The sequence below is a fragment of the Miscanthus floridulus genome, chromosome 5 (genome assembly GCF_019320115.1).
Source record: "Miscanthus floridulus cultivar M001 chromosome 5, ASM1932011v1, whole genome shotgun sequence".
NCBI classification, from domain to species: Eukaryota; Viridiplantae; Streptophyta; class Magnoliopsida; order Poales; family Poaceae; genus Miscanthus; species Miscanthus floridulus.
In genome coordinates, this window is record NC_089584.1 from 97,497,143 (window position 1) to 97,509,390 (window position 12,248).

The window sequence follows — 12,248 nt, forward strand, 5'->3', positions numbered from 1 at the left end:
CCTTGATAGCCAAGCACCCCTATCACATTTGGGGAAACGGACCCATAGGGCCACACACTCCCATCAGTAGAAACCATCCCCTTCCACGCTAGTTTGGTCACCAGAAGATGGAGTTCAGCCCTTTGTTACCATCACGAATCAGGCCATGTGAGGCCACGAAGGGCTTAAGGGCTCCTGATGAGATCCTAACATATGGGTATGTTAAGCCTCGGGATCAATGGTTCCAAACTGAAGGGAACCCCCGACCGACCCCTCTAGGATTGCCCTAGGGCTCGGGGCTATACCCAATGGTTACGCTCACGCGCACCCTCCGACGAAGAAAACTGACCGAGCCTAGGCATGGTGTAGCCCCCACTCAGTGCCCCCAGGCCTCAGACTCCCGATCGACGACACGCTCGAGCTCAGGCCTTGGCTCCTGCCTGGCTTGCAATGCTAGCCAAGGCTCGGGTGCAAGAAGACAAGCCCTAAGACATCGAGGCTTGTGGCACCCAGACACCGTGCTTTGGGCATGGCCTTGCTAGCCACTTCCGTGATAGGGTCACGCACGGGGTGTGACACAAGAAGACAAGCTTCCCATGGCCTCTAGGGGCTTAGCCACCCATGGGCCCACACGTCGGCCCCTGGACCTAACCTCCTTTGCCACCATGAAGACTCCAAAAGGTCCACCTAGGGGAGGCCGATCGAAGCCGACATAGCCTAACATGCAGAAGTGTCAGAACAGAACAGCTAGACGATGCCCAAGGCTTCTTTGGGTCCATGACACCATCACGGTCCACAGAGCGCCACTTTAAGACCCTCCTGGACTCCAGCACATGTTTACCATAGACTCATCTCCCCAAATCGCCATGTACCTGGCCTATCTCGCTATATAAGGGATAAGGTTGGACCTAGGAGGATCCAAAAAAGATAGATCATTCCATTCCATCCGCTCCTGCTCAGCACTTAGAGGAGGGGCAACCCAGATAGAGGGGCACCAAGAGCTCCTCCACCGCATCCTGTCGTCTTCCTCCTCTCCGATGAGGGGAAGACTCCACCAGCGGCGAGGCAACCTTAGGATTAGCACCGAGCTAACCCCCTACCAAACCTCTCTTTATACTCTAGTGTAACCCCCTAATTTTGAGTGCTTTTAAGGATCATCAGCTACAGGACGTAGGGCATAGATTGGCCCAAACCAGGATAAACCGTTGCATCCTCGTTGTGATTCTTATGTTCTTGAGTCCACCTGAGCCACCAGAGACCCGTACTCTGACACCGACTTGAATAACTATGCTTGCCATGGTTCTGACCCCTCAACAGTGAGTATACTATCTCGTCTGCGTACAAAAAACTAGACCTCCAAACTAGCGTCTCAATTAATGAGTCTTGGAAACGAATTTGGAAGCTGCAAGTCCCGCCAAAAATGAAAGTACTCTAGTGGTGAGTCCTTCACAAATTCATCCCAACAAAGGACACCCTTAACCGAAGACATCTTGAACCAATAGTGTTTTGTGATATTTGTGGGGCTGAAAGAGAAACTATTAAACACACCCTAATAGAGTGCACAATCACTAGAATGTTTTGGCGGGAGATGATGAGAACTCTATCAGATACCAAGCTGCCGTGGCTACATCCTCTCACCTGGGCGAGTGATATACTAAGGCTTGAGTTCTGTTCTGAACATGATCGCAGTGTCTTCTACATTGGTATGTATGCTCTGTGGTTGTAGAGGAACAAGTACAGGCATGGAACACCTAGTGCAGTGGTCTATTGATATGGCACATGATCTATGCCAACTGGTTTCTACTCCAAAGACTAAAGGCAGCGATGTCATTAGTAAGTGGAGCACGCCCCCTGCCGGCTGGGTGAAATGCAATATCGATGGAGCCTTCTATGCTGATGAGGGACAGGGAGCATCCGGGGTGGTTCTCCAGGACCATACAGGAACTTTCATACATGGAAGGGCACAGTGGTACCAGCATAGCCTTAACACTATGTTAATGGAGGCTGCAACGTGTAGGGATGGTGTGATCTTGGCTAGAGAGTTAAATTGTTGTCAGCTGCAAGTCAAAACTGATAGCCAAGAGCTAGTGAAGCTTTGGGAGATGGGTGAGCTTCAGAGGTCCTGCATATCGCCGATCATTAGGGAGATAAGGGCACTTAGTACTTCTTTTGCTGATTTCTCCTTGATGTATGCTAATAGAATCTCTAAAAGGACCGAGGATGCCGCCTAGAGGGGGAGTGAATAGGCGTCTCTAAAAATTCAACCCTTTAAAATACAGAAACGATTAGTATTGGAAACTCTAAATTTGAGAAATAAGCCCCTCACGTGTTAGACAATAGCGAATACAAGGTATATAGAATAAGTCTAGAAGGTACAACCCTACAATAAACAAGTTAGAACCGAGAATGAATAAAAACAGCACAAGCCCCAAATACCAGACACGTCTTGTATTGATACCGGACACGTCCGGTATTCACGGGTTTGCTAGATCAGCTCCCAATTTGCTCCGATTGACTTCTCTTTTCAAACCACATTGCTGGCACCTTCTAGTGACCTATCAACAAGCTCAAGCAACAAAAGTAGATCGCAAATGCCAAGTGAAAAGAGAGATTGAGACACAAGAATTATTTTACCGAAGTTCAGCCTCCGTCGAGACCTACTCTCCATTGAGGGGGCTGTGAGCGACCCAACAAAGGTCAGCTCTAGAGGACCACAAAGGCCACTCTAGCCGAAGTCTTTTCCAACTCCTTTTCCTCCTTCTACTAGTTGATTCCTTCCCTAGCGGCAGTGAAATCGAACCATTACAAACTTCCCGAGGCACACCACAAGCTCTTGGGTGCTCTCCGGCGACATCTAGCCGTCTAGGACCAAAAAGTCCAAGAGTAACAACTGCAAATCATGAGATCGACAAGTATGCACAAGTGCTCAAGGGTGGCTTGCTCTCAATTTTGAATCTCACTCAACCCACAAGATGGATTTTGCAAGTTTGAATCAATCACTCACTAAGAGAGGGTCGAAGAGTGTTCTCAAGGCTCAAAAAAGTGTGAGAATGTCAGCAGAATCAGTAACATCCAAAGGTGGAGGCTAAGGGTATTTATAGCCCCTTTGAAAAACTAGCCGTTATATAGCCGTTGGCGAATACCGGACACGTATAGTATTGGTCGTATAGCTCCAATGGTCACAATATCAGTAAAGCTAAGAGGCATCGGAACTCCCGATGATTGACGGGACTTTCAATACCCGGAACTTCTGACTCTTGTCAGAATTCCCAATGAGCCAAACCGAGAACGCCAAGAAGGTTACTGTGGCTGGGCAAACACAAGTTAGCTCTTTTGTCTCTCTTTCACTCAAAGCTCACATGGGTTGGCTTGAGCACTTATGGATAATCATCTATCAAATGATGCATCCCTCTTAATAGTACGACATACCTATTTACTCAAGTTTAAATGAAAATAGAATTGAAGCGCTTGAGTTGAAATCCTTTGAACCAAATGCCATAACTTTGAAACTTCGTCGAGTGAGGATGTCAATCATGTCAGCTATGATTTTCTCCTTGAGCATAGCCATCTTCAGCATGTGACTTGGATGCATTCAATAAATGTGAGTTGAGTTCAAATGTATCAAGTCACTTTCCACTAATACATTCAAGATTTCATTCTCCACTTCAATGTGTCCGTCATGATTTGATTGGTACCAACTAAATGCAAGTACTTCCTTCTTCACTATAGCAAGGTTCCTCGGTCATCAAGCCAGCGCTTGCCCTTCACCCTTGCTTAGTACCTCGAAGCCTTTCCTTGCTATTTGCACCATCTCAAGCCATCAAGTCACACTTGGTGTTGAATTATCCATTTAGACCATTTGTGTAGATGTCTTTCAATGTAGCAAACTTTAGAATGTGAGATCATTTCATATGCAATCCCTTATGTCTCATTAATAAGTTCTTCAACGTGCTTGCTTTCATATAAGCTATAGAAATCCCACAATGAGTAAGCCTTGCATGAATTATATTTGCATTGTTGTCGTGTGTTTGAACTAGATTGTTTACAACAACACATCATTTTGGCTTTCATTAAATACCTGTGAGATACCTATTTTCTATCCACACTTAGCAAACAGGTTAGACCTTTAATCATGTTGTCATTCAATCATCCAAAACCCACTAAAGGGCTTGATGTATTTTCAATCTTCCCCTTTTTGGTGATTGATGACAACTTGATTAAAGCTTACAAAAAAGCTATTAAATATTAAAGCTTTTGGATTCAATGATTTATGAGGCTCCCCCTTAATATGTGCTTATGAATAGAATTCACAAAACGACCTCAAATGTCAATTTCACATATTAAAACACATAGGAGAGTCTCCCTAAATCATTGCGTCCGTGGGGTGCAAGTGTGTGTGACAAAAATAAAACCGTGATGCATATGACAGGATATATCACACAAAGAAGGAATAAATAAAAGCATCACATCATACAAATCCACTCTAAACATGTATGGTCCTTATGAAATTAAATACAACAAATATATATCACACACGTAGCACTCATCATAATTTTTTAAGTCCACAAACCACTAAGATAGATTATATTATAAGATAAGCATCATGTCACATGAGTCTCAAAGGATACATGCATTAAGTACAAGTCTCATCTCAAACATGATACAAAGATAAAGCTCATATAATCTATCTCAACTCAAATAGATACATCAATGAGTCTCAAAAGAATGACAAACACAACTATAGCTGCAGTACATATCTCCAGGTACAAAGATAACACATGAGACACATCAGACACATCAGAAGCTTCATCTAAAGCTTTAATCAGTCTCTCTCCCCCTTTGTCATCTATCACCACAAAAGGTCAATACTGACAAACCAAGCACAAAGGGGCTGCAAGCTATATATGAAAGTTGTAATCACTCATCATCGTCGTCGTCGCCTTGTCCACCATCATCCTTATCCTCTGAGCGTGAAGCACTAGTTGGACAAGAACCACCCTCACCAGAAGGGTCATAGCCACCATACCCATAGTAGTTGTATCCACCTATGAGGTCACCCCACCAGTCTGAAACATACTCGTCTGCTGCACTAGGACATGGCTGAGAGTGAGTAGACACACGAGCCTACAGTGGCAAGTTGTTAGGGTGCTCCGGTGCTTGCTCCTACTGCTGCTGCTACTCCTATCTCTGAAGAAACTGAGCAAAATCTCTATCGTACCTAACCTGCCTCTGCTCCTCAGACTTTGTGTCACTAAGATCCTTATCTGAAAGCCGAGACCTAAAAAGATTAAGCTCAAGATTCTAGGAAATCATCTTGAGCATGTGAGTATCCTTCCTCATAGCCTCCTCTCTCTCTGCTGCCTAGTCTGGATGTCCCTGCACATCCTAAAGATAGCGCTGAACATCTTGCGAATAGGCTAAGGAGGGCTGCGATGGCTTGAAGAGCGTGGAGGAGCACATGGTGGAGGTGAGACTCCTACTGCTGCACCACCTATAGGTGAATCTGCCTCAGCTACTACTGCTGCTCCCCCTAGACCAGCTAGGGGTACTCCAACCTCTAGCAAATTAGCTACAATCTTCAAAACATTGTGAGGTCTGTCATACTCAAACTGGTGCCCAGTCACCTGCTCAATCATATACATGATGTATGGATCGAACCCATAGCCCTTGATGGGCCTCTCACCAACACTCTGGATCTCACACTAGATGAAATCAAAGATACTGAATGACTCTACATCAGGTGCCATCCTATGGAGAAGGTTCCTAGAGTAATCTGCAATTGTACCCTTGTCACCACCCTTGTAGTCAATGGACTTCCTAAACATCCTATCTAGGTATCTATAGGTGGGATGAAGGCCATCCACCTTTCCAACTGAGCCACCTCTATACATGTAAGTCATCCTCTTAGGAGGTAGTACAGGCTCAGTGTGAATCATGTCTCTCTGCAGCTCCTCCTCTAAAATGCCAGATATCGTGCAAAGACTGAATAGTCAACACCATACCACTATCCCTCTAACATCCAGTGCATATGCCTCGGCTCCTCCTCTACAAACAAGGTGGCGTAGAACTGTGCAATAACTTCAGAGTTATAGGGATATTGAAACTCCATGAGCTGGTAAACACCGATACGCTGACAAGTGGCAATGGCAATATCAAGAGAAGGATTCTCCTGCTCTCTAACATGCTTCCAATCAATCCACTGAGACTTGGTCACAACTGGGTTTCTGGAGAGTATCACACTGTGATAGAAGTCAAGCTAAAACATAGTGCAAAAAGATGATCATATGGACAATCCTCTGGCTAACTCCTAGAATAAATCCTTGTCAGCTCTCTAGCTCTCTCAGTAATATCCTTTCCCTTGTAATTAACTCTAGCAACATAATCGGGTACTGCAGTGTGATGTACCTTAAGCATACCAAAGTGGATGCTATGAGCTAGCAGTTCTCCCTAAGGTGGGTGCAGAACTAGAGGTGTCTTGTCCTCCTCCTCAATCTCCTACTCATCATCAGGACTGTCATCATTATCTGACTCTCTATCGGTTCTCTTCCTCTTCCTATGCTCTACTCTATAATATTTGGTCTCATCATCATCAAAAGAGGGACTACTACCATCACCACTCTCTCTATACTGTGGAGCACCCCTAGTAGCTCTAGAGGGTCTCCTGCTCCTGCTGACTAAACTTGGGATGCATGTCCTGTCTTGCTTCTTGTATTTCTCAAAAGCAGGTCTGTCATGCCGAGCCTTAGACCGAGGTTCGAGCCTGCCATCCTTGTGTCTCCCCATACTTGATACCATGTATGCAAGAGAATAGGACACATAGGTTGGTCTTAGAAGTATGTCCACAAGAATCTCATGTTACTGATTTTAGGAACAAAGTTACTTGTCCATATATTTTGCAAGCACCTGGACCAAACCAAGGTCATAAGGTCCACAAACTATCTTAGATAAGTATCACCGAACCTAAACAACAATATCGGATCGAATTGGCTCAAGGGTTGCATCAACATGCACTGCTCTGCCTCATACCGGACACATCCGGTAGCAATACCGGACACGTCCAATATTTGCGCAGAGCCCCAAAATCATGGCCCTTGCTCAAATTCAAATCAATCCATTTCAAACTTTAACCATGACTTCTAGACCCCAAATGTAGCATCTTGACCAGAGGAATTTGAAATTGAAGCACTATCCCTCATATCAGACAAGTTTCAAAATTTGAAATACCTAGGGATGAGGAAGTTGAAATCAATTCCAAATCCAACCTAGCAGGTCTTGATTATTGATGTAGAACACGATCCAATCCACCTCACCTATCTTCTCCTTCCTTTCCTCTCCCCCTTCTTCCTTCCACGGTTACTGTCGAAGGCAAAGGCTGTGCCTAGAGGCAAGCGCGTTGCTGCTGTGGAGGGAAGCGAGGGCGTGCTACAAGGAGGAGAGAGAGCAGTGTGCAGCGCGGAGGCAATGCGGGGAGTGGGCCGGCTAGCCGACAGCGCTGGCAGTCCAAAGGCGTGGCAAGAGCGGCACGGGCGTGAGAGCAGGGGCAAGCGGGGGCGCAGGGCAATTGTGACTAGGAGAGAATGAATGGGCCTCAAACCTAGGCCGAAGGAATACGCTGACTTAACTACCCCGCGGATACCAGACACGTCTAGTAGCAATACCGGACACGTACGGTATTTACGGGTACTGTCCAAATGCTCTAAATTACATTCTCTTTATTCCTAACCCCTTCACAAATAATTCTTAATCTAAAATAATTATGTCCTCGATCCAAATTGTATATATACGCTCTCTTCTCTTGTCCAAATGCCATGAAAAGATTCTCTCTTTTCCAAACAATGGCACAAGTAAGATTTTGAATGTATGAGAGTGATTTAGTGAGACATAGTAGATTGTGGACTTAAGAAAGTCATGACATGTGTGATTAGCCAATCAATCAACTAAGGAGAGCTATAATCATCACACGACAAAGCTAGGTCACAAATACCAAGAATCAAATAGTTTTTCAAATTCACACCACCTACATATGCTAGTGAGGGATTTTGAAAAACATCTATTTTATATCACACAAATGCACATTCTAACATATAAAGGGCCTTAGATGCACTTATAAAGCGCCGCACTTGTCGTGCAGGCCCCTGAGGTAGCGCTCCCCGGCCAGCACCCCGGCCGCCGGGTCACACACGATGCGGCCCCACAGTGCCCGCGCCGTCGCCGTCTGGCACGCGCTCTGTAGCACGGCCCCCACTCCACCTCCACCCGCGCGTGGAGCGGCCCACACGCCCTCCGGCGCCAGCTACGCCATCGCCGCCACGAACTCGCCCTCGCCTTCTCCTCCTCCTCCTTCTTCGACTCCGCTGTTGTCATCGTCCCTCCCCACGTCGCCATTCATGCACGGCAGCTCCACCTCTTCCTCTTTCTCCTGCTTCAACGACATGGTGGCCAGCAGCAGCAGCGCTAGCTGCTAGCTAGGGCTCTCTACCGGCACCGAGATTGGACAAGAGCGCGCGCGCGGCCACACAATGTGTAGCAGCTCACTAGCTATATATGCTTGCTATGCTAGGTAGCCAATGAAGTGCTCGGGCCGGCAAGCAAAAGCTACTAGCAAGTTCACCATATTCTACCGTACCAGCGGCAATGTCGTTAGTGTGTGATCTCCAAAAGACATGGCTAGTTGTTGCTGTACGCGGTGACCAAGAGGTTCGCGTGGAAAAAAAAAAAAGAAGACTGCAGAAAAAAAAAGTCAAATGGAACCATCATTTGATTTTTTAAAGTCAAATATTATGAAATATTGGAGATGAATTTCTTTTTTTCTCCTAAAACATTTTTAGAAGTTGACAAATATAGACTTTTTAGAAGTAATATTTAGGGAACTCCTGCTCTTATTTCCTGCTGTTCGCGGAAACCACAAAATGCTGTTAGCTATATTTGAACGACCGTTACTCATGCTTCTCCGTACCCAAACAAGCACACGCCCACCATACAATTATTACGAGGTCACGATGGACAATGGCGAGCATGCATGCAGCGGGGTCCTCGTCCTCCTCCGGCTTATAGCTTATAGGAGGCCGGCCAGGGGCCAGGAAACCACCTGGGACAGCCTCGAGGTTCTCTCCGACAATGGGTCCTCTCCTCCGTTCCGCCGTGCTCTCCGTCGCGCTCCTCGCCCTCGCCGCCGTGGGCGGCGAGGCGCACAGTGCCACCGATTTCCTCAACATCTTCAAGCCGCGGAACGAGCACGACTACTTCCACAACGCGAACCAGGGGCAGGAGGAGGACGTGATGCCCCGGGCCAGCGACCAGCAGAACCTCATCACGGCGCCGGTGACCAAGAGCGGACTCATGAAGGTGCCTCCCCGGTCCGCGCCCACCGCGGTGGCGCAGGACACGGTGGTGCTCCCCGTGGACAACGCCGCGGGGTTCCCCGGCGCGTGGTCCATCATCAGCGAGAACGCTGGCGTGTCCGCGATGCACCTGGTGATCATGCGGAGCGACAAGGCCATCATGTTCGACACGGTCACCACGGGCCCGTCGCTGCTGAGGCTGCCCAAGGGGAACTGCCGCCTCGACCTCCGGAGCAAGGAGGTCGGCGCCCAGGACTGCGCCGCGCACGCCGTCGAGTTTGATTACGCAACGGGCGGGGTCAGGGCCCTCAAGGTAGGTTGGTGCCATGGTGTGCCTTACTCTTCTTCTTCTTCTTCCTTTCCGTCGTCTCGTCGGTTTGTTGCATGGTTCCAAGGACAAAAGTCACGCACGAGCCGCGACGGCCACTGTGCGCGTGCTGCTGCACTGCATGCAGGTCTTAACGGACGTGTGGTGCTCATCGGGCGCGCTCGACGCCGAGGGCAACCTGGTGCAGACCGGCGGCTACTTCGAAGGGGAGAAGGTTGTGAGGTACCTGAGCCCATGCGGCAACTGCGACTGGAGGGAGTTCCCGGGGAGCCTGGCCGAAGGAAGATGGTGCATACCACACCTAGTTCCCTAGTGCATATCACAACAGTCATCATCAACCGATTACAGACTCACACAGTGGCGTGCATGCATGCGCAGGTACGGGACGCAGCAGATACTTCCGGACGGGCGCTCCATCGTGCTCGGTGGCCGTCGTGCGTTCAGCTACGAATTCGTTCCGGCGGAAAGCCAGTCGAACGCCCAAGCCAATAACCTCCAGATACTTCGTGACACCACCGACGACGTGGAGAACAACCTGTACCCGTTCGTCCACCTCCTTCCCGACGGGACTCTCTTCATCTTCGCCAACGACCGCTCCATCCTGTTCGACCCCAGGAACGGCCAGGTCGTCCGCGAGTTAGCGGTCCTCCCGGGCGGGGGCCGGAACTACCCAGCCTCCGGCATGTCGGCGCTCCTCCCGCTCGACCTCCGCCGCGGCGACGTCCTCAGTCCCGAGGTCATCGTCTGCGGTGGCTCCCCCAAGAACGCCTTCAAGCTCGGCGAGGCCAACATTTTCAACGCCGCTCTCAAGGACTGCGCGCGCATCAACCCATTGAAGCCCGACGCGCGGTGGGCGACCGACCAGATGCCCGTGAGCCGCACCATGGGCGACCTGCTCATCCTGCCCACCGGCGACCTGCTCATACTGAACGGCGCGGCTAAGGGCTGCTCGGGCTGGGGTTTCGGGCGGCAGCCCGTGCTGAGCCCGCTCCTGTACTCTCCGCGGCAGAAGCGGGGCTCGCGGTTCCGGGCGCTGGCACCGACGACCATCCCGCGCATGTACCACGCCACCAGCGCGGTGCTGCCCGATGCCACCGTGCTCGTGGCCGGCAGCAACACCAACTCCGCCTACAACTTCAGCGGCGTCGACTTCCAGACCGAGGTGCGCGTCGAGCGGTTCACCCCGCCGTACCTCTCCCCGGCGCTCGAGGCCAACCGGCCCATGATCGACGTGGGGACCGTCCCCGGCGACGGGATGGCGTACGGGGCCAAGTTCACGTTCCAGTTCTCCACGCCCGTGCAGGCCGTGGCCGAGGCCGACGTGAAGGTCACCATGTACGCGCCAGCGTTCACGACGCACGGGTACTCCATGAACCAGCGGCTGCTGGTGCTGTCCGTCACCGCGTTCACGGTCAACTGGCAGAGATACACGATAACGGTCGACGCTCCAGGAAAGCCTGAGCTCGCGCCGCCCGGCTACTACCTGTTGTACGTCCTGGCGAAAGGCGTGCCGAGCCAGGCCGCGTGGGTGAAGGTACACAAGTGAGAAGGCGGCTCGGAGATGAATGTCCGTCGCGTTTGGAACGACGAGAATACGTGTCCACTGGAGTAGCCCTCAACCAACGCATAGTAGGAGAACGTACGGCAGTGGCGCAGGGCTTGCCTGTGGATCAGATTTGGTTTGTTTTCTCCATGAATTTTGCATCACGTGGTAAGGTGCTCCCTAATATTTGGGGCAAAACATATGTTTAGTACAGGGATATGGATCGACTCAGATTAAGTGCCAGCGATCCAAATGTGGCATCGTCGTCCGGTTATTAGTAGTGTTAGCCTTCCAAGAACAAGGAAGAAACAACAGGGACGGAGAAAGTATAAATGTATCTGCTGTGGTATATATACATTATTATGCAATCACATTTTTTCTATGCCGACCGATCGAGACAAACGGGCCATTCTCTCTCTAGTACATCACATATGAAATGAAAATGTGGACTCCAGTTGCATTTAGGGCCTGTTCCGTAAAGCTCAGCTTCATTCGTGTATCGGCTTTTATTGGCTTTGGCTCGAAAAACAACTCTATGATTTGAGATGAATCTGTTTGAATGAATCATTCGGTAAAATAGCTTCTCTTTTGAGTAAAACGGATGAAATGACGATATTGCCCTCCCCCCCCCCTTTTTCTCTTTCTTCCCCATGCTAGCATTTATTTATTTCTTCTCTTCTAATCAGGATGCCCAAGCATTTATTTCTTTCCTTCTCTCCTTATCCGGACGGACATCTCTTCTTCCTCGCCTCCGCACCTCCATGCTCGGCACCTGCGTAGCTCAGCATTCCTGCCCACGTCCTGGCGTCCACGCCAACATCCCAGCTTGGCCCCCTCCCCACGCTGGCCTCCGTGCCCATCTGAGCTCCGGCACCGTCATCAGCCCCGTGGCCCAGCCACTCTGCCCCCACGCAGGCTCCAGCGTCGATAAGGGCAAATCTACCTCTGGCCCCGTCGGGACCCACCTATGTCAGAAGAAATCGGCACAAGCTACATTTTTTTTAGCTTCTACTCTCTCTCCCCTCTTCTCTTAGCACATTTTCCGGAGCTTGTCTCT

General features: G+C 49.5%; 1 protein-coding gene across 1 annotated transcript; it reads left to right on the forward strand.

Moving 5' to 3' along the window:
* Nucleotides 1–9,023: 9,023 nt before the first annotated feature.
* LOC136452713 (aldehyde oxidase GLOX1-like) lies at nucleotides 9,024–11,579 on the forward strand. Its single transcript, XM_066453307.1, has 3 exons — nucleotides 9,024–9,633; nucleotides 9,776–9,936; nucleotides 10,027–11,579. The coding sequence occupies exons 1-3, from the start codon at nucleotides 9,097–9,099 to the stop codon at nucleotides 11,192–11,194; spliced, it is 1,866 nt and encodes a 621-aa protein (XP_066309404.1). The 5' UTR covers nucleotides 9,024–9,096; the 3' UTR covers nucleotides 11,195–11,579.
* The last annotated feature ends 669 nt before the right edge of the window (nucleotides 11,580–12,248 follow it).